At 35.7% G+C, this 24052-nt stretch overlaps 1 protein-coding gene across 1 annotated transcript in view; it reads right to left on the minus strand.

Annotated features, from left to right (window-relative positions):
• ANGPT1 (angiopoietin 1) overlaps nt 1-23797 on the minus strand; it is a 200943-nt gene extending 177146 nt beyond the window's left edge. The window contains exon 1 of the mRNA XM_032183404.1: nt 23108-23797. Coding sequence (XP_032039295.1) covers nt 23108-23404 — 297 coding nt within the window. The 5' untranslated portion in view covers nt 23405-23797. The remainder of the gene's footprint in view (nt 1-23107) is intronic.
• Nucleotides 23798-24052: the final 255 nt, after the last annotated feature.

Below are 24052 nucleotides of genomic sequence, written 5' to 3' on the forward strand. Positions count from 1 at the left end.
TATACTGCTGACTCATGTTGAGCTTTTTCTTATATGGAGGATCTGTGAAAGAAGAAAGATCGTCCAAATAGCTGTTTTACCTCAGTAGTACTTTTAGTTGGTAAACTATTAAAATTCTGAGATAATTGGAGAAGTATAAGAATGGTGAACAAAGAGAATGTGCTTTTTCATATATCCTACACAGCTGTCATTTTTTCCACATAGGTAATGCAATGAAAGTAATTCACCTTGAATTCCCTAACTCTGCAATATTTTAGTAGATAACAATGATAAAAATAATGATACCAGTACAATGTTAATGATTTGTTAAAGAAATGACAAAAGACACGAGGAACTTGGTTGAACTAAAAGGAAAATGTGAAGTGTTAATATTAGTTAAAGTTTTCTAGACAGATAAGATCATAGGGACAGGACTAATTAGTCTAATTCTGAACATCCGCGATCAGATTAATATCAGCAAGTACATAAAAGTGCTAACTAGAAACATGGAGGACTACACTGAAAGAGAATTTATTTTGTTTGTTTGTTTGTTTGCTAAGTATTTTCCTTGTTAAAAAATAAATAAATAAATAAAATAAAAGCATGTTTTTCTCTATAAAAAGATCCATGCTTCCTATCTTTAAACTCTTGTTTCCTGTTCACAATATATCTTCCAGTTGATCTTCCAGTTGTTCTGAATATTCAGCAGTGCTACTCTGCTCTGTGTGTGTTTATGTCTTACTGCTATATAACCTCCTGATAGATGAGGCCAACTGCTTCGTGGGCTGCGTCAACAGAGGCATGACCTGTTGAGGTCAAGGGACGTGATTGTCCCCCTCTACTCTGCCCTTGTGAGCACTTGGAGTGCTGCATCCAGGTCTGAAGCCCCCAGAACAAGAAAGTTGTGTATCTGTTAAGGCAGGTCCAGAGGAGGGCCAGGAAGATGCTCAGAGGGCTGAAGCACCTCTCCTATGAAGAAAGGCTGAGAGCTGGAGCTGTTCAGCCTACAGAAGAGAAGGCTCCATGGTGATCTCATTGTGGTCCTTCCGTACTTAAAGGGGACTTATAAAAAAGATGGTAAGCGACTCTTGCTCGGTCAGATAATGACAGCACAAGGGAGAAAGGTTTTAAACTAAAAGAGGAGAGATTTAGATTAGAGATTAGGAGGAAATTCTTCACTCAGAATGATGAGGCACTGGAACAGGTTGCCCAAAGAGGTTGTGGATGCCCCATCCCTGAAGGTGTTCAAGACCATGTTAGATGAGGCCCTGAGCAACCTGATCTAGTGGGTGGCATCCCTGCCTATGGGAGGGTGGTTGGAACTAGATGATCTTTAAGGTCCCTTCCAACACAAGCCATTGTATGATTCTATAATTCTGTGTGATGAATAGGAAAATCAAGATTTAAATGACTTTATTAATTTCTCCAAATCTGATAGATGAACAATAGCACTTAATCACAGGAGAAAACTACACTAAACTAAAATTGTGTTGCTAAGAGCTAGAACTTGTTCTCAAATAAATAGAGGTCAGTATTAGTATGATGGATAAAAATACCTGCATTACAAATAAAATTCTTAGTGCTTACAACAGAACTATTATATGGCTCAATTTTTACTATAACCAGGAAAAACAAAACCAAAACAAAAAATGATGACAACAACAACAAAAAACTACACATATTTTCTGAAAGAATTGTTTAACTGCAAAGACATCAATATTATTTCTAATGACTTTAACATTGTGCCATCTTTCAAACAGATTCGCCTGTGTTGGAGAGATTCCTTTTCACATTTGTAACACAACTAGTTATTTCTGAAGTCAGTATATTCATATTCCATGGCAGTAAATAGTAAACAAAATATGGTAAAATGATTCTTCCCAAATATATAGTCTTTTATTTGAAATTGCAAGTGTTTAGAGTCTCATTCAATATTCTTCTGCTTGAGCACTCATGAATTCCTGGATGCGACATAACCCTTTCTTCATTTGACTACCAAATGGTATGCACAATTAACACAGTGTAGGTATTTCTGGATCACAACTGGAACGTGAAAAGCTTTATATATATATGAAAAAATTTCTTATACTAAATGATGCTAAAGTATTCCTCATCCTCCTTGGTGTTGAAATAAGAGGAAACTATCACATTTTCAGACCCTGCCTAGCATGGTGAGTCTCTGAAAGAAAAGTTGGCCTCAACAGAATTTAGACTACCATCATACAAAAGCTCCTCTGTAGTAACTATCAAAATCTCCTGTGCGAGTAATGATTATTAGTTCAGACTGTATTCACAACCACAGACTCAATTGTCACCATAATCCCTAATACCAGGCAACATAAATATCTTTGAATGCCTTCATAAGGAATTTTCTAGCTGTCTTCATATAAGTCCTTATAGATATTGTCCAAAGAAAGAGCCATGCAGCTAGCTATGAATATCTTGAGCAACAAATGGAAAACATAAGTAGAAGCAAAATGGAAAGCAAACATGCATTGAAGTTGGTGGCAATTTAAATCAAGAATCTGCTTGAAGCCATATTTTTCAGACATTATAACATTGTTACTTGGAATTTTCTTATCTTTCCTTCTTCCTACAGAAATTTCAATGTGCTTCTTACTCAGCATTTGTATAGTGTCTGTTCTGCTGATGTTTCTTACATATTTACGAACTTATTGTTTGAGTTTAAGTGTTTTTAATAGTTAATTTCTTTACATGCTATGTGATAGAGATAGCAGCTTGACATAACAAGCTGGCTTTTCCAAACTAGAAGACACTGGGGAAAAACTGTAAATCAAACAAAAGTATGCTATTCTAAATATTTACATGAACATAGCTTTCAAAGACCTACAGTAGAAACCACATGGAAACATATGAAGAGACAACTAAAATTGTATACAGTATAGTATATGTGTTAAATTTGGAAATATGCATATAGTAGTTGTATAGCAAAGCTCAATCCTGTCCTTTATGTGTCTGAAAACTACATAATCTGTAGACAAATATGCAGCAACATCAGTTTTACTCATAAAATACCGATTAGATACCCATATTGTCATAGTTATTTGTTCTGCAGTGAATGATGTTTTGCTTGGGAACCAAAAGATAAAATCTCTATGAAGCAACACAAGAAGAACATTGAGGAATTTGGCCCAAAGCTCTGCCTAGAGATAAATCCCTTTTGAAAATATTAATATTTTGTAACCACTATACAACAATTTAATCTCTGCTATTATTCCACTACCTCTGCTAGAGCTCTGCTACCACAAACTTGATCCAAATTGGATCCTTTTGGTAACTTTAACAGTGAAAATTAATCTTACTCATCAGTTCAAGTTTTGCTTTCAGCTTGCCAGTGTAAAATGTGGAAGCAACTCTATTGATGTATACTGGAAGGAGGCAACTTCCCACCAAAGCCTGCAGCAGACCAGTGCCTGTCCTTCAACTCTGCTGCAGGTCTCCAGGACAGCCTGGGACATGCAAGTGCATGGCCTACTGCAGTCAAAGAAAATGTATCTCAAAAGTAAATAGACCAAGGTATTAGCAGAACATACACGTATGTATGAATTAACTTTACCTTAGGTACATACATGTATATGACAGATTCATTCACAAATTCCAGGCTAGTAGAGAGTTCAGAGGTCCTGATAAATGTCTGTTTTTGCCCTTATAAAGATTAGAAGACAAAAATAAATAAATAAATGAATAAATAAATAAAAAACAATGGAAAATTCCATAATTTACATGCTGGATAACAATGTGGAACTCTGTTGCCTTTCTTGACTTATCAATCTCAAGGCTACCCTACATGCCATCTTACAGGTCTAATCTTCAAAAGAAGATTAGATTGATTTTGAAGCTCCTAAGAGATGTGCATAGAAATTTGTGTGCTCTGATTGCTAGCCATGTTTGAAAATTTAACCTACATGCAGATTTTCAACAACACTAAACATCCACCTATCCTCCTGAAGCCAAGGCTAGCTTTTGATATCAGATTTTACATTTTCCACCTCACATACATGTTCGGAATGCACATGATGCTCTTAAAATAGTTCTAAATGTCAAAGACACGTATTAAAGGGAAAACAAATTATAAAGTGCTTCAAAACTACAGTAAAACTGTGTGATTTTCCTATTGGTGATTAAACAAAGAGATGTAATGTACACTCTTTATGTCAAATAATAATGTACATTCTTTATGTCAAATAATACTGGGTCTATACATTTCATCAATCATTCGGATAAGTTCTTAGTATGATTCATGTAAGGCAGCACATGTTCTATATTTTACCTGTCATCACATTTAACCCCAATGGGAGAGTGATATTGTTGCTAATAAATTATATAGGACATTTTAAGGCACTTTCAGCAATTTTCAGATTTTACTTTCCATGTTAAAAACTTAGGAGTTAATGCTGTTAGATAGGTTTTCATATCTTTTGGGAAGACTAATGGGAAATGGGAAGCAACGGACTGTAACACAGCATTTTATTTTTTTTTTTTTTTTCAGTTCAGGAAAGGTTTTTACTTGCTAAGATGAGGAAATGACGCTCTTCATTTGGCAGACAGAAATTGATGTAAAACGGTATGGCTTTTACATGGATGGTGCTGAGGATAAACTGCGCCACAGTGCTACCCCTTTGCATTTCAGGTCATAGAATCGTAGAATCTATCATAGACCTAGTGACAAGAGATTGTTTCTTAAGAAAGAAAAAAAAAAAAAAAAAAAAAAAAGAGAAAAGATAAAATAAAAAAAAATAAAGAAAAAAAAAAAATAAATAAAATGTATTTTTTAAAAATTAATGAGCAAATTAATTTGTGTGCGTGAACACAATAGTTCTGGCTGGCCTGGTTTTCATTCCAGTGAGGTGGGTGAATTTGTCAAAGCAGGTCATAGCAAACGAGGCATGAAAAACTAGGAGCCAGCTATACAGGAAGTCTTCCATATAACAGCAGTAGCTACCCACCAGCATTTTTATATTAGCATAATGGATAAGAAGTCTGAGGATATTATACCCTCAAATAATAAAAAATAAATAAAAAATAAGTTTGAGCACCCCAAAAATTTGTTTTGGTTTGCACAAGAGCTAACTAAACTCATGGTTTCACTGCTCAAAGCAGCACCTCTGGATGAAAAGCCTATTTTCTATGTTTATACAACTTGGTTTAAATTGTGGTTCAATGTGTTTAATGTGTTTTCTTTTTATTATTTGAAAAGCTGAAACTCTCAGCAATGTCACCTCTAGATTGGCATCCTGAGACACAGGTTTTGAAAAATAAATGGCCTTTTTTTTTTTTTTTTTTTTTTTTTTTTTTTTTTTTGAGAATGAGGTATTGGTGACCACGAGCATCCAGATGCCTTGCTGATTTATATCAAAGCCATTCTACTCACTTAGTTTTATTGTAGGCTATACTTGGATTTCTCAAGTATCAGAAATGCCTTTTGTGCATTTTGGATTTTCCAGTGGATAATGAAAACAAAATGAATGCCATCACCAAAACTTCTGCATGTTGTGAAGCTTTTTTTTTATTTTTCACTGATGTAAAACATGTTGAGTACAGGTTATAGAAGTATGAACATTTGTTGCCAGTATTTAAGAAATGAAAGCAAGACTTTAAAGAAAGCATTGAGTCTCTGTCAATAGTAAAGACAGTTATAACAGATATATGCACTGAACATATGTCATGAACACCACTTCTTTCATAATGCCAGAAAGGAAATCAGCAGTGTTTGAAATGAGGCTCTGACTGCACTGAAATTGCTTGAAGTTCTGTCTTTGACATTATTATAGCTCAAATTTCATTGTATATGCTTTATATATACATCAGAAAACATAAGTAAACTGTTGTTCATAATTTGAAACATAATCATTGTAACAATTTCTAATCAAGTTTGTCAGTAACGTGGTAAACTTTGTTCCAAGCAAAAAGTCCTTGAAATATTTATTGTAATTGCATTTCACCTGTGTTAACAACCTATGTGTTCCTGCTCCATTGCATGTTTTGTTTAATCCATATTATTCAGTTGTGATGAATAGTGAAGGACAAGTGTTTTATTTATTTTTTTTATTTGTTATATGAAATTAAAATAACTATCAAAAGCCTTCACTACTTGCTTAGAGATAGGAATACAACACAACTTTCAGATTTAAGGATTGGGCATACTCTTTTATTATGTATACAAAAGAAATCCCAGAGGAAGATGTTAACCGTCAAATTTTGTTTGTAATGTACATTTCTAATAAATCATTTTGCAAAAAAAGCACAATATGAAAGAATCACAGATATCTGCATTTCATCATTTGTTAGCAAAGATAATAGAAGCAGAAAAACATAAGAAATTTAAAAATTCAAGGAAGAAGAGAGTGAATTAATGGGGAGGAACACTCCACCACTCAAGTGGTTCTTCTCATTTTTAACAATTTATCTCATCACCTGCACAGTAAGCTTTTTTGTCATCAAGTTGCAGCACAGAAACACAAAAGTAAAATGTACTTGGGCTTGGTGACTGGCATACAGTATTAATAGGCATCATCATCAGAGGATGCCAGAAGGATGACAAATAAATCAGCCGAGACAAGCAGGCTCCACCGAGTTCAGAAGAAAAGAGCCCCTGGCTTTCTGATCATCTCTGCAATATCCAGATAGGTATTTCATGTATGTTACTACACATGAATCAATCCACTATTACCATACCTTCAATATGGATATACTTGTTTGTTCCACTACAGAATTATAGGAACTTTCTCTTAAGCATTTTTTTTTCTTTTTGTCCTTTAGCATGAGCTAAATTAGCCAGCTAAAATATTTGTCTTAATTAAACCAAAAACGAGGGCAGTAGAAGAAAAGTTACAAACAGTTCTCTTTGAACTCACATGTCTCTAGTTCAGTGGGAACAGTTTGCATAATCTTTTCTATATCAACAACATTCCACATGCATATTCTCTCTATCTTTTTCACACACACACACACACACACACAAAGGAACTGCAGAAGCAACTGTTCCCAGATAAACAGGATGACACCAATACAGTGTATCCCTTTTCTAACATTTTAGCTGTGCCTGGACATAGATATTACACTTAGCACTTAGGCTTCTCCTTCATACCCCAAGATAATACTGGAACTTGATTCTACTTTCACTTAAGTCTGTGTTAAAGCAGTCACTTTGTAGCAGTCTGCTGATACTCTATCAGAAGGAAAATATTTTCCAGTGACATTTCCTTCAGTTTACGAAAAAAGTCTCCTTTTTTTTTTTTTTTTTTTTTTTTTTAATAAAAAGAAGATTATATATAAATACATAGATAAAAACAAGTCAGATGACATTACTCGGTCAAGAATTCTAACCTTTTGTCTGAAAACTACAAAATTTTGATTTGGATTTATTGCCTAACACATTGCTACCTTTACGTGAAGTTTCAAGTCTTCTAATTAAAAGGTTTCTAGCTAGACTACCTCTGCCATCAAGCAATTCTGTCCCAGAAATATCTCAAAGAAATGCCTAAATAATCTGCTGAAAACTTCAACAATAAGGATTTCACTATTTTAAAACAAAATAAACTGATATATTTCCTGTCTGGCTTCAGCATAGGAAACCTTAAAAACTCAAATGGCCCCTGAAAATACAGGCCACATAGAAACCAAAACTAGGTTTAAATTCAAATACTCTTCCAGATCAGTTTCAGGCTTTCCTTTCCAACAGAAATCTTGCTTCTTTTTTAGTGTTTTGAGGGACTGGAAAGAGCAATGCAGAAAAAATCTTACAGGCAGAGTTGCAGTTGTATTCTTTTTGATATGAACAAAAATGGAAATGCCCAAAATATCATTATTAAATTGTTCTAATGGCATGTGCATCCCACTTTCAGGCCTGGGTAATGTTGAGAGAAGACTATGCACATAATAGAGCCTGTACACACAATCCTGTCCTCAAATGAGCAACAAAAAAAAAATTGTTTTTGAAGTTTGTCTGCTTCTCATGGGCTGGGCTTGAGCCTTCTTTCAGCTGCAGCAGATTGACATTGGCATTGTTCCACTGATACCATTGACACAATTTCTGATTTACGGTGTTGTTCCAGGTCTTTCTAAAAGTGGTCTTTTTGCGTTACAAAATGACACTGCATATGGCATTATCTGGTATCGTTCACTTCTAGGCATGTGAAGGGAAGAAGTGGCTAGGAATAGAGACTGTACTATCAACCCTGTCCTTGATGTGGTACCCCACAAATTTATGCTGACACAATGCAGGGATTGTAGAGCATATTGTGAGGCTCTACACCATCTGTTTTCTGCCTCTGCTCTACTATAAATAACAGATTTCAGTCTCCATGGGTGCCAGGCTAGCATTTTGCAACATACCCCTCCAGCCCTTTAAAATTCCTCCTGGCCCTCTGGGAATTTCCTGTTCTGCCAAGAAATTTTGTCTGGACAGAACTGAGGTTTGTCCCTTATCGTTAAGAAATCCCTTTACAAAAAGGCAGAGATGTGTTGAAGTACTTGGCTCCAGAGAGCTTGCACCAAGAAGTGGACCCAGAACCTCTGCTGCCCCTGGAAGCTCTGTGGGGAGGAAGGGGAAAGGAATTAGCTTCAGCTGGGTGGACCTGAGGTTGGGAAATGCCCTTTCCTGGACAGGAATTGAACTCACACTTTACCACTGATTCACTCTGAGCAGCATCAGGGCAAGCTACTCAGGAACTCATTAACATCACACTCTGGGTGAGAGTCAAGAGACCATTTTTTTGAAGTTTGTAGTCCTCTTGAGGCTATTTAATGATAATGGCTTGATTTTGTGGAATGTGTTGAAAACCTCCTTTGGGTTTATGTTCCCATAGGATATTGTTTTTTCTAGTCATATTTTTTGGTAAGGGGCTCATGGTAGCAACACCTGGAAAACACGTGATAGCAATACCAGACTAAACAAAATGGAAGAAAAAAAAACAAAATTAATATCTACTCTGTTAGAAAAATCACCAAGCAATTATGACTTAGGATGTGGAGCTGTCTCACAATATAAAGCTTGTATTGCATTATGAGTAATATTCTAAAAATAATCTTGCTGCAGCTTGCTTATAACCTTTCAGAATGATTTTACTATGGAAGTGAAAACATGACACCATTTAGAACCACACTAACCTAACTAACATTGAGGGCAGTCATCCTGAAAATTAAGAAGAATACAAATGGAAAATTTATCCTAAAACACATTTCCAGTGTTCCATCATAGTGAGTTACAGCCCATAGAAAAAGAACCAATGCTAATTCTAGTGTCAATGAACCAAAAAATGTCAATGGTAATTTCAGGAGATTTCTGTGATCTTGGTAGTGAAATAATGAATGAAAATATTGAAGTAGTCTTCAAAAATGCATGAAAAAGGAAGAGATGTAACGCTTTGGTTCATATTTGCATCAAGAGTCCATGGCATATCTTCATGCCCAAAATAGTGTGACAATTTCAGTCTTGCTCAATTCTGCTTCTAGGAAATACCTCATGGGGTCAGTGTCCAAATAACTAAATGTTTCCAAGATGTGTAGGAGTACTAAGTTTTTTTTGTTTGTTTGTTTGTTTGTTTTTGTTTTGTTTTGTTTTGTTTTGTTTTGTTTTTTAATACTGGTTCAAGAAGCATTTTTGTTGTTGTTTCTACAACTCATAGTTTTTTTGCAGGGAGCACTGTGAGGCGATATGGTATAAGGTAACAAATGGTGGGGTTTTTTTGGTTTGTTGGTTTAGCATTAAAGAAATATAATCAAGCATCCTAGCTCTAAGAACCCAAATTACAGACAAATCTTTGTTATTTCTGTCTGTGTTAAATTTTGTAATTCTTTTTAGTGTTGGTCCATCCATTGCACTTCAAAAGTCAATATGTAAATACATTGCACAAAAACTTGATTCTTATTAATATTAATATTAACAAAAAAATTTATTAATTCCCTGTATAAATAAAAAGTTTACTTTAATAATGTTTTTAAGACTTATCAGTGGCCTGTACAGCATGTGCTGTCATGTGCATGTCATCTTTCACTGACAAAAAAAGATATCTAAGGTCATACGATCCCCTATGTGAACTGTGCAGGAACTATAATTCCTCTTTTTGATGCATTGAATTATGGTGACATTGTTCGCTATAGGAAGGCTACTCTAGGAAGTCTCTGGAATTTCCATCTTCATCTACTTATTCAAAAGCATAAAACACGTGTGCTGGTGTAGAGTAACAGAGCAATTCCCATTCAGTTCTACCTTCTGTTGAAGTCCAGCATTACTGAAACATAACTAAATGTTTGTGATAATACTCCCCAACAGTGAAATTGTATAAATTTATTTAATGGGGTAAGAAACTTTTTGTGGAAAGAGTACCATCAACTCTAAACGTGCTTTCAGGATTGAGTCCTTAGATCTTGCCAAAATCTGTAGTTGACATGTCTGGGCAAATGTTTTTCTAGTATTTCTGGACTCTAGCTCATACAAACTCTCTGAGGTACTTGCTTGATGTTAGTAAATTGTTTTCTTCACCTAGTGGTCAAATACATGCATCAAATGCAAACCTCACCTCTGAAGCTGTCATTGATGGTAGTAAAAGAATTGTCATGAGAGTAACATGTTGGTGACCATACGCACTGCCACAAATGGCATTCTGCTTCTACTGAGCATTTCAGCCTGGGACAGTTAGCATTTCAGATATCTTAATAACCAGCAAAACTTGCAGACTTCATAGTTTCCTTGTTAAAAATTGCTGCTGAACCCTTGACATCTCTTTTTGTTCTTATATTCTTAAGTTTAAAAGGATATACTTTCTAGTATTAAAAAAAAAAAAAAAGTTTTATTTAAAATAGAATCTTCCACATATATAATGATTTATTTCTTAATCTAACTGTATTACTCCTGAAATATATAGTATCTGATATAATATTATTATATAGTATTAGTATTAGTATACTGTATTATGATCTTTATAAGGTCATGCAGCCAGTACATAGTTTACAGCTACATTGCTTCAGGGCATTTTACTAAACATGCTGTACACCAGGGCAATTTTTCAGACTTTTCCATCACTTCAGGACAAGTTATTCTATTGTGTATGTTTTATTGACATGTTTCTGTTTTGTTTTGTTTTGTTTTGTTTTTACCTTAGGCAGCACTGAAATTTATGGATTACAACAGCAACCTTAACTCTTTCTGTCAGTCTTCTAAAGAATCCTTCTATCAATTTTAAATGTGCAGGCTTCTTGTTCTAAGTGTCACCCCCAACTCCCATCTCTTCTATATCCCTCACAATCTTTTGGAGAGTTGACTCCTGCCATCTTTCTGTCACTGATACCAGATGGTCCAGGCACTTTACACTTTCCCTGGTATGATAGTCAATGCTTACAAGTTCATTTTCCATTCTTTGGGAGTCACCTGTGCCATAAATATGTTATGGAATTCAAAGCCACAAAAAAGCAATTGAAAAAACTGTTCGTATTTCATTTGCAGATTACCTGACCCACAAACTCATCACATATATTTTATGTGATTTATCCAAGCACTATATTTTGTCTTTAGAGAGGACTACATACATAGGCAATGAGATGGAAGCATTTTGCTAGTGAGAGGCAGAGATTTAACTAATGTACTGGCTTCGTACTGGTAGAGTGTGAAACAAAGCTAGCTTTCTCAGCAAGACTCAGTTTCTGAGGGTCTGAAATCAACATTCAACAGAATACCTCTTGGGTGCAAACAGAGTCACGTGATAGAGCTTTGTACAGTGAATGGCACAGTGCTTCATCAAGCAGATCAAACTATAAAAATTATCTTTTACCAATGATTATTGAATTTATTTTGCTGTAATCATCCTTCACCTTAAATACTAACAGTCTCATGCTTGGCAAAGCCATCTTGTGCTGTATTACTTCCTATATAAGAAGATAAATGATGCATAGAAGTCCTGTACCTGTAATTGCATAGAAGTTCTGTACCTATAACAGGTAAAAATAATTCTTAAGGAAATTACATGAAGACAGGGGCCAACATAGTTGAGTTATACTGATGTCATGGAGGTAAACGATGTCAGAGGAATATACAGAAGGACATTTAAGACATGAGCTGGAATTCTTGGAAAAGCCAAGAGATTGAACTGGGTCGTTCAAGAAAAATGTGAAGAAAAACAACCTTAATCATCACCTCTGAAGTTAACAGGCTAAAGTGATAAAGAATTGTGCAGTCTGTATCTCCTCCTTACAAAAATAGTAACACAAAACCTTTCTAACTGATCATTGGTGGCCTTTCCCATTAACAGGATAGAAGTGATGCAGGAAAGATAGGCGGCCCTTGACTGTTAATCTCTACTATTGTAAGTCACACACAGATTGAAGTATGAAGTCTTAGCCAAGGAACAAAGGGAAATAGTTCATTCAGGAAAAGATTAAGTCATTTCTTTGAGCAATTCTCGCTTTAAGCAGATCCTCAGCATTCCAGGCACAGCACCAAAGGCATCATGGTTTGGGGGCTGCCCATTACTGTGTTGACTTGCTGATGTGGCCTAGAAGGCCACAGGAATTTCCTGATGAATTAAGACTGTAGAGGGTAAATATTTAACTATGACGCATATAAATATACTCAGTACTTAATGGCAGTGATCCTAAATCCTCACTTTGGTTACTTTTATCTACATATGAATGGCCAATTTTCAAATGTTCTAGCAGTCTTCTTTTTTTTTTTTTTTTTGGTGTTGGAGGAGACTTCAGAGGATCAGGTGTTATATAAAATGTTTCAATGAGATTTCAGAACTATCAGACCATCCCTAAATAGATTTTCCATAGAAAATATTATTTTTTGAGAAGTAAGATAATTATCTGAAAGTCCTTGTCCTCCTGCAGACAAATACATGACTCAGAACAGAAAAAAGCATGTGAATAACCATATTACTCACTCTCTCTGTTACCCACGTACTGAGATGATAAGAGAATTTTTAAAAGGGGAGTCTATTTAATACTGTTCTCCTTCCTACAAAAGACTTTTGCATGAAAACTGAAACTCCCAGATGGTTATTGCTGAATCTGTTTGAAACTGAATGTAAGAAAGTGAAAATCAGCACATTTAAGTAGAGCTATAGGTGAAATCCATGCTGAAAATTCATTCAATACAATGCTCAGAAAAATTACAAGATCAACATTTAAAACATTATTTTCCCCTAAATCTGCATTGTGCAAGACCATATTTGCAGACAAGCTTCAGAAAGAAAAATAAACTTTTATAAACATCATCTGACAACTTTAAAACATCCATAAATAATATGAACCAAAGGGCAGGCAAGTCTATAATTACCACGCAGATAGATGTAAAATCTTCTTTGGAGGTTGTATTAGGGCTTATGCTTTGATTTGTGTGCATATTTAATATGTGTTCTGAGGATTTTGAATGTATAAAAGGTCAAATGTTAAACTATATCTCAAAATAGTAAATTTACACATTGAGAATTTATTTATTTATTTTTAACCCACAGTCAGGAAGTAAGAACAGAATTTTCAAGGCTGGAATTTTTTTTAAGAATGGCTGAAAGTTTGTTGTAACATTTAAAATAGGGGGCAGGTGCACCCAAATGATGCTAGTTCTTTTGTCTGTAAAACCTCCAGGAGGTGGAAACTAAAAGCCTGGCTTCCAAAATGATGTGATTCCTAAGGCAGAAGTTTCATAACATAGGTACTATCTTTCAAGAAATCCTCTTGCATACAGATAGCCTTTAAAGGAAATTTAGTTGTAAATGTAGGCAGGATCAGTCTGGTATTATTGTCCTGCAACAGAAATAGCTTTTAGATTCAAAAATGATTAGCACCAATTTGATCATTTGTGCTGAAGTGTGAAAGGAACTGTGTTGTCAAAAAGATAAATTACCTTTTAAGATCATCTGCTCCAACTCTTCAGTTCTCCCATACCTCTGTAGTCTTGCCTTCATTTCCTGGCAGGGATACTTAGAGTTTATCCTATCTTTAGGGTAATCTCTCAAGCCCATCCACCTCCTTGGTCTAGAGAGAGGGGAAAGCATGCCAGAACCCAAAGCCTTGGGAAGAAGGTTCTGCTAACTGGAACAAGTGAATCTTGGTTCAACTTGTTCTTCAGACTGGAACAAATGGATTTTGGTTGTCCCCACACATTCTTATTGCAGAAGGAAAGCCTGGTACATGATTTGCAACAAAACAACTAGACAAAACGTGCCAAATGGCAAGAAGCTATTCTGATAAATAAAAATTCCCAGAAGATGTGAGGAAAAATTAGAACTGTATAGTTATGTTCAAGGTCCTATTAAAGAAGTAAGATGCCATGCACCACTTTGATTTGTAAAGGCAAAAAGCACAACTAGGTTTGTCTTGCAGTGGACACGTAAAGACATAAACATATATGGGATGGGCAGTACTTGGATCCAATATTTTTTCCAGAATATGTGAAAATTCTTGCTTCATATGCAATCTCAAAAGGACAAGGTCAAATGCACACATAACTTACAAGCAGCATAGTATGAGGACTCATTCACACAGAATTAATTAATGAATAATACGCAAGGTTTTATCTTGCTATCAATCTTTCTATTATTTGTGTGTGTGTGATGTGTGTTTGTGTGTTGTTTTGTTTGCTTGTTTGTTTTGAACCTACAGGTCAATTCCAGGTGGTATCCGAAGTAGGTATTTAGCCCAAACTATAAATGTTCCCCACCATATAAAAAGTAATGTTTTCCTCTTTAAGACAAACAAATTATGGCTGTGAAGGTTGTTTTAAAACAAAACCTCCAACAGCAGATAAATGTGTATAAAATGTAGAAATGGATTTAAACCACGATACTTAGAAAAGCATTTTTGTGTACCTTGACACCACTCACTCCAAAAATCAAACGCATGCATATGTATATATGCATGTATGCACAGACTCAGGCACCAGGGAGAGGTGTCCAAGGCAAAGAACTTCTTCAGACTCTTACACAATTTGGGATCAGGACTTTTTACTGATAGAGCTTCAACCCAGATTTTCCAACTACAAGTAAAATTGCATCCACACTTTCAAGCTTATTTCTCTCGTTTGAGAAGGGAATAGTAACAGATCATATGACTGACTATGTGCTACAGTATGGCGGACCTTTAAAATATCTTACTAAAGACATATGTGTTCCACTATAAAACTATCATAGTTCTAATTGTTCCCCTCTTTTCTTAGTAGATTTTTCTCTTTTTTTTTTTCCTTTTTTTCCTTTCCTTTCCTTTCCTTTCCTTTCCTTTCCTTTCTTTTCCTTTCCTTGTCCTTTTCCTTTCCTTTCCTTTCCTTTCCTTTCCTTTCCTTTCCTTTCCTTTCCTTTCCTTTCCTTTCCTTTCCTTTCCTTTCCTTTACTTTACTTTACTTTACTTTTTTTTCCTTTCCTTCCCTTCCCTTCCCTTCCCTTCCCTTCCCTTCCCTTCCCTTCCCTTCCCTTCCCTTCCCTTCCCTTCCCTTCCCTTCCCTTCCCTTCCCTTCCCTTCCCTTCCTTCCCTTCCCTTCCCTTCCCTTCCCTTCCCTTTTCGCTGCTAGAAGCGAGTTAAGGAAATATAAGAAACTTTATTCATGTAGCTACAATGTCTAATAGAATGCTGATTTCCTATATGACTTCCTCAGAGGGATTGTAAAATTATTTCAACTCATTTTTCTTTGGTTTGATTTGTTTTAATCCCAAAAGAAAATAATTTTTTAAATGCATGGTAATGTAACTTGGGCATCTTTCCAGCTGACCCAATATCTGTCATGCTTTGACTGTCTATGCCCATATAGACAGTACAATATTTAGCAGAGCCCCACTATTAGGTCATATTTAGACAAGAAAGTTGTACTAGTTTAACTTGAATCAGTTTTAAAAAGGGTTAATTAAACTGGTGCAAGTCCCTGGGCAGGCTTCTTATCCCAATGTAGGAGTGACTTAAATTATTTGAGATTAACCTGATTCTCAACTAAGGTAATGAATAGCAAAGCTTGATCTTTCCGCACAAACTTTAATGAGAATGTAGTGTAGACGTGCAGCAATTTATGGCATTTCTAAGTTACCCTTCTGACTGAGTATTCACCACAGTAGTGTTTCATAACACTGTCTAAAATATGCACATGCGGTTACACAAGAATAACCCTGTGTTAAAGTACAGCTTGCTTCATAAGAAAAAGAACTCTTCCTATGAAATATGATACTATTTCAATTTCCTTTTCCTGATCAAACTTCAACACTTTAACGAGAGGAAATCCTTATGCTACTGGGAAGACTTTTACACCAGAACTGTTTATTCAAGACACTTGGGTTGCTGGTGCTGAAGGTGAGGTTCACAGCACAGCTAAAACCATGACAGTGGTTCTAGAAGGTCCTCATTTATTAGTTCTTCCTTGTTTGCAACTCACAGCAAAGAACTAATCTGCATTGTAAGTTGAAATGGATACAAACAGGTTGCCAATTATCTTCACCATTCAGGATTTGTCTGCAGTAAATCACACAGTCAAGCCCAGTTTTGATAATGACAAGTTTATTCAAAATTTCTGGTAGCAATAGGTCTGAAAAACTATCCGTTCCTCAGTAGTCTGCCTCAAAATCTGTGGCAAGACTGAGCTGAAGTCCTATATTCACCTTAAATGAAACAGGATGGAACTGTAGCTGCTAGAGTGTGTTTAAGAATACTGTAAGAATGAGAATCTTTCCCACAATTAGCAGAACATAGCTAATACAGAGTAAATATAGCTGTCCTCAGATATAAACCATTTACTCAACTGTAATTTGAAACATATACTCAATATTACACATATTCACTGCATTTGCCTACTTTTTAACTACTTTAGTTACACATTTTAAAATAGATTTCCTTTCAAAAGAGTTTCTGAATTCACATCACTTTCTCTAAACACATTTCACTAAATATTATTACCATACATAAACTGCTAATAGCACAAAATGTCTTCCACCAGAATGACTCCAAAAGCAACACAAAAATATATATATTAAGCCTCCCAGCAGCCTTGTGAAATTTAGTACTACAATATCTGTGTTAGAAAAGGGAAACAGAAATACTTAAAGTTTATGATTTCCTTGCAGCCACAAGGGAAGTCTATGCTACAGCTATGGACAGGGAGTAAGGCTTAAATCTATCCCACTTAACTGAGGTATTTAAATCAGGAAGTGAGCTGTTCAGGATTTCCCTGGAGTCCATGAAGAGAAGCAGGGACTTCCATGGGATGGTTCGGATGGCTGGCTCTTCCTCTGGGCCTGCTACTGTCTCTTGACGCAGAGCTGAGAGATTCCCTACTGCAAAGAAAAACCTATCTTGGTTATCTCTGGACTTTGGCCAGAAGTTTGGGTGGAATAATCCAGGCCTAGAATACCCAGCCCTACACTTTTCCCACATGGGCCTTTTTTCCAAGGCACCCAGCACTTTGAAGTAGAGACAGCTTCCAAACCACAGAAGAGAATGGGAACAATGAGTTCCTCAGCACCCTTGAAATGACACATCATTTACTTTTACATCAGCTTCATTTAGGAAAGCTCTCAGTGTTCCAAATGAGATCTCCCACTGGGCATGTTGGTTGCACAGTTCTGATGACTAATAAATGTAATATTTTATTGTTACCAGAAAGTTCCTAATTACAGCAGTCATCACTGAAAACAAACACAGTCAGGTTCTACTGCACATTATGATAAAACCTTCTGCCCAAGCATGGGAAATATTTTTTATGTCATTTGCTACCAAATGTGGCAACATATGCCATTGGCCTTCAGTATACTTCTCTGATTCTTCTACCTCTTAAAAAAAAATGTCAGTAAAGCGACACTTTCAGGCATTTCCATGTTTGATGTCTTGCCTCTTTCTCAGAACGTCCCAAGGACTTCAGCAGTTTCATGAAAAAGCTTTTGAAATGCGGGCATATTATCAGTCATGAGACCTTTTTGGAGGTAAACAGGCAATTTTATTTTTAGACAGATGTGAATTTTCTTAGAGCCAGATTGTTTCAATACATTTATACTTGCTCGTTAAGGTTAGTTTTGACATATACTTATTCATTAAGTAGTACATACTATTTAAGTATCCCATTTTTTGAACCCTCCATTTGCTCTACAGCTTGTCTGTGGGAAGTGACACTTTAAATTTCATTAGGATGAGGCTTTGCTTTGGATCTGAGAATTCATTGACTTCAAGGCAAAAAGGAGCACCTAGAACAATTAAGAGCCTCTGGGTCTAGACAAGAAATACAGATTCAAGCTGAACCCCGGGTAGGTTAGTGGCCAGTTTCAGATAATGATTTCTTAATGTTTCCTTTTAGTCATGGCCTACCTTGAAAAATTAAAGATTTAGTGGAAAGCTATTTCTTCTGTAGTCCTGTTAGTAATGTTTATACAAGATGAATAGCAGATTTCAAATCTAATGGTCTGATTTATTTGTGGAAATTAACAGGAGCTCATCATGGATCTCTTTTGATTACACTTAATATCCAAATATTATGTAGACGTCAAGGTCACATGTCAAGTTCACATTACAAAATGCCCGATTAAGCATATCCACTAATAAAATTGATTGTTTACTGTTTCTTGCTGTAGTTTAACTGGGAAATATTGTTTTGTTTTCTTTTGTTTTGTTTTCAACGTGACACAAATTTGCACGGCTCATTATCGCCACTTCCATATCTATATTAATTTAGATTATTCCCATATGTTGAGGAATTTTTGAAACAGCAAGGAGGCCATGACTTGCTGCAGCTGAGCAAACCAAGCTACCAAGACGACTACAAGGAGTTGCCATAACGATGTTCCCTTATCGCCCAATTGAGGAATTAAAAATATTGTTGCAAGCAGCTGGCACTTCCTTCAAGGACAAGATCTACGTGACTGCTAATCACAAGGGGGTTGTTTTCTTGCAGGTGGGGTTGTTTTCTTGCAGTTGTTTGTCTGAGTGCTTTCGACCAATAATCTTGTGTGAGACATTATCTGCCCCTGCTAAACTGCTATAAGAGTCAGGCTATTTGGGAAATAAAAGTGAAGCATGATCTAACTGTATTGGTGAGTGTCATGTCTTCGGCCAGTCTTCCAGCAACACCCATAGCTTATTATGACAGCTTTTTAGACCTTGGCCACTCTGGGCCAAGCTCTGCTCCAATTTATCACATCTTCACATCAAGAGTGTCTTATATGCAATCTTCCCAACTTCAGGAAAGCATATTAAATTCCAAAGCAAAATTCAGCCACTCCTCATACATGAGCCTGCTGTGCTGGGCTCTGCTGGCAAAGACAACAGAGGGCAGCAGACTCTCAATGGAGCCACAGAACACAGTGAGAGTACACCAATCTTTCCAGAAGCTGGTTTCTTCCATGCAGTGACTGGTACCCCTCAAAACCTAATTACCTTATAGGTATTTGAAACCCGAGTGAGTGTTATTTCTGAAAAATGTGAGTCAATAGAGAGCACTGAGGGTGCCATGGACAATAAACTTTAAAGTAGATTATGAGATAGATACAGGCAGCCCAGAAAAACTGCACGTCAATTCTTTCTTTAATGACAGAATCCAAATCTTCATTTTGTACTTCTTCCCTTATATCTGGAGACAGCACAGACACTTTAAGGGGCAAGAGAAGCTGAAGGATTCTTTAAAGCTGAAGATTCTTTGTTTTGATTAAGTATTGTAATGTCAGTAATATTTGCAGAGAGAATCAAAAAGAAATCTAAGTTTGGATACTGGTGTATCAGAATAATTGTGGTTTGCTTTCAACTCAAGGTTGTATGCCTGTGTTAGCTCCTTGTAGTATAAGATTAAGCATTCATTTGAAACATTTATGATATTCTGTTTAGGTAAGGATCAGAAAAAGGAATGAGTGGATCATGTAAAGCTCACTTTCTATGGCAATAGCAATTATTATTATTATTTTGACTAAGTATATGAAACACCCATCTATATAGCTATAGTACATGTATACTGAGTTCATCGATACCATAAGTTCACCAAGCTAAGAGAAAGTTCCAGAGCAAGACATGATGATAACATTTCGTGTAACTGCTCTTTGGCAATACTTAGACACTGCAATTAAATACCAAACAGTATCATGTGTGCCAGTCAGTTGCTGCAAGAAAGAAAATGTGATGAACTGTTTGTTTTGATCTATTAGTATAAACATATTGCAGAAATGAAACTCAAGCTTAAACAATGGGGAAAGTTATCCGGTATTAAAATAAACAGTTCTAGGAAAATCTCTAAAAATGTTTACCAAGTCATCTTCTTCCGAGCAGTTTCTGCACAGAGCATTTTGCTGTGTCCCTGGTTTGCCAGCCAATCCCGGTTACACTGACTGCAGATATGCAAATGCTAATGGACAAGGCTGGAACTTAATTGCCTATAATCAGCTCCCCAAGGAAGTGCACTTTTATCTAGAATCAAGCTAGTAGGTCATCAAAGAAGCACTTTTGGTTTTGAGGGTGAGAGTCTATTAAAATAAATAAATAAATAAATAAATAAATAATAATAATAATAATAAAAACTTATTAACTTATTTTGCTTCTATAAATCTGCTAGTTTGCTAGTTAGATGTACCAGAAAACCATTTAAAGTTAAAATGCTATTCAGTTTATTAAACAAATTATGCTTTCACATTTTTTTTAACTAAATACTGAAGGCTAGCATATGTGTAAAGAAAATAATTCACTCTGCCATACAATGCTTATATACAATTTTAATGAAAGTTGTATATATTATGTAGCATAATTATAGCATAATGCACATTGTTCTTTCATGTAAGTCAGAATATATCTCATATTCTGAAATACAAACACTGTTTCTTACTATAACTATTCACTTCCAGTCACAGACCTATAACTACTAACTAATCTTTATTTTGTTTACAGCAGGTACATTTTAGGGTACTACTTAGTGTAACACTAATTACATCTGATATTAAAAGTTTTTTGGGGGGCAGTAAATACAGACTATAAAAATGAGATGCAAGATAGCTACATAATGTATTCATTTACACTTAAGCATTATGCTTCTTTTGAAAGGAAGTGAGTTATGGCTGAGATGCTTTGTAATGGAAACAACAACAAAGCATATGCAGTATTCAGAGATGCTATAATGGAGCTGCATCAGACTCATTTGTTCAGAGTGAGCCATACTCCATCACACAGAGTAACAGGTCCTTTCATTCCAGGGCAAGCTGATGCATGGGGGTATATGCACAAGCCTAGCTTCACATAACACCCTGGGAGCAGAGGGCTGGGGGCTGGGAGGGAAGGAGGAGGGGTGGTTTTGCCCACAACCCGTTTTACAATCACTGAGAAAGAAAACAGTCCTCAAATACAAAACCATTTCATTGAGCTTCCTACCTGTTCAATCACTTCCCTCCAAAGTGTGAGAGGACTAACCCTAACTCAGGCATACACACTCCAGAGACTCATTTTTCTTCTCGTTCAGTTCAGAGTGAAACAGTGATCTTAGTTCAGTCTCTAGTGGACAAATACAGAATAAGTGAAGTCTCATAACCATGATTCAGCAGGCAATTTGTTCAAGCAAAATCATGTGCACACATAAACACAGATAACAATTTTCCTCTCTCGGTGCTTGCCTCAGCCTCCCAAGATACAGTAAAATAATTTCTTAAGAAATGCTTTCCTCTACGAAAGACATCCCCTCATTTCCAGATTTATATTCCCCAAAGCAGACCCAGATATTAAATAATGAGAAAAGTAGTCTGAAAAAAATAAATGCTTGGTTATATTTTGTTTTATAGTCACATGTTTACTGGATAAAGTCATTTCTTTCTAGAACCAGATATGCAAAGAGCACAATTAATTTACCAAGAGAACAGAAAATTCTCTTTAAAGATTTTAGTTGGCTTAGGGGGATGGAAAGGATCGTTTAAGTTTTTTAACATATTTCTATCTTGTATGCTGGACTTTTAATTGAGATAATTAACAATAAATATGCTAATATGAATTTTTAGCCAACCCAGTAGAATATTTATTAGCTTTTCATTGATGTTTGTTCTTAGTATGAACTTGTGTTACAGTTAAATCATATAACCATCAAATGGGTGCATAAAATAATTTTCTTGTGCCATCTTACATGACTAGTTGCATCACCAGTTGCTCAATATTCTAAGTTTTGCCAGGTCAAAATGTCAGAATAAGAATAGGAATATTACAAGTAATAAGACACAAAGGCTGTTTATATATTTATTTTTACTTGTCAACTATCCCAAGGCATTTCCATTACTAAGGCATAGACATGATCCTTCAGGGTATGTAATTTTACTCAAGTGAATAATCCTGTTAAGGTAAATGGAGTTGCTCACACAAGTAAAGCTATTTAAATATTTAAGTCTTTTCTGGCCCAAACTTCATTTCATATACAAAATACTGGAAAGTTTATTAGAAAATTAGCACAAATTCTTAAAAAGAATTGTTTCTGTTAACTTACTGCAACACCTTCCACACCATTTTTCCCTTTCTATGAAAGAATACACAAACAAATTAAAACAGGCTGTTTCAAGTCCAGTGTACTCTACACATTTTAAAAGTTTTACTTTGATGATTTAGAAGTGTGAATGCATATATGTTGTTTTACTTTTTTTTTTTTTATTGTTTATTTGTTTGTTTGTTTCTTTCCTTCCATCAATTAACTGGGTGAAATAATCACGAGGTTTACTTCTGGAGGAGCAGTGATATTCTTAACACAGATCCTATGAATGTTGATTTTTTTAAATGTACACTTTTGCTGTCAGAGTAGCAGGTACCCTGCATGACATCTGCTCTGAATCTGTGAACTGTAAGTAGAGTTTATAAGACTACTTAGTAAGTTTTGTCCTAAGAGTCTCTGGTATATTTTTGTATACACTGGCTCACAAAACATAGGTGGTCTCTGGAGATAAAGCTTTAAGAAATTGCATCTTTCAGTAATGTGAAGAAAATTCTGCTCCTGACAGCAATACCACTAGAAAGGTAAACTCTGGCTGTGAGATTTCTCCCCTACTCAGCCATGAATGAGTTAAATCCTTATTAAACTCCTTTCTTATAGAAACTCATGAAAACTATGAACAGCATAAGTATCACCACAAAAAATAATAATAATAATAATAATAATAAAATAAATATATATATCCATTCAGTTAGAACTGAAAAAAGAAACACTTACTTTTTGTAGCCACTGTGTGTAATTTTCCATCACATGTTCCAGATGCTGCAGTTTCTGGGAAGAGAAATCCTGTTCCACGTGAGGAGCATCTCTCTGAAGAGCATTTGTGTTGTACTGGTCTGTTGTGCTTTCACGACAGTTCCCGTCCTGTTCTGGCAGGATGAAAGTATAGGTGCACTGCCCATGCTGAATCCGGTTAAATCTTCTCCCACTGGCTTCTGGACCCCGACGCTGAGTATTACAGCCTATGTGAGCAAGAAGTGCTGCCAGGAAAGCAAAGGAAAGGAAAACTGACATGTTACTATTACTTTCCTTTCCTACTCTTAGAAAAACTTTTTCTTCCTTTCTTTATTTTTTTTTCTTAATTTCCTGTAAAGTTTCTGGAAAAAAGGAGTGGAGAAGCGCACTTAAATAATCAAGCTTGGATAAATAGTTGTTTCTTTTTTTCAAAAAAATCACTATGAGAATAATTTCCTTAGTTAAAATTGGGATTATTTATTGCATAGTAGTTAAGATTTATTGTTTCCTCTCTGTTACAGTCCAGCATGTAGCCTGCTTTAGTCAGCTGCATATGCATATCCCAGTCTCTTTCCCCTACACTATCTGCAGCAGAACTGCTATTTTCTCTCAGACTTCAGTGAGTTTTATTAAGGTTGCACATTCAAGCCAAGCTGGAAGCAAGCAGCCTTTCACAAGATGACTTGACAGGAATGCGTGTATGAGTGCGCCCCTATGCTAAGGATGGCTGATGGCTCAGTACAGAGGGATCGTCTTACAAACTGGCTGGATGCATGACCTCAATCATGCATGGCGTTCCAGCCCCTATTGCATACAACTGCTAAGGGCTTTTGACGAATTTACGTAAGTTTAATAAGTAAGGCAGTCCACCTTAATACACTTCATATGTTCACACTGACCTATTAAAATGTAGATAAAGTGTAGAAA

This window comes from Aythya fuligula, chromosome 2 (assembly GCF_009819795.1).
Source record: "Aythya fuligula isolate bAytFul2 chromosome 2, bAytFul2.pri, whole genome shotgun sequence".
NCBI lineage: Eukaryota > Metazoa > Chordata > Aves > Anseriformes > Anatidae > Aythya > Aythya fuligula.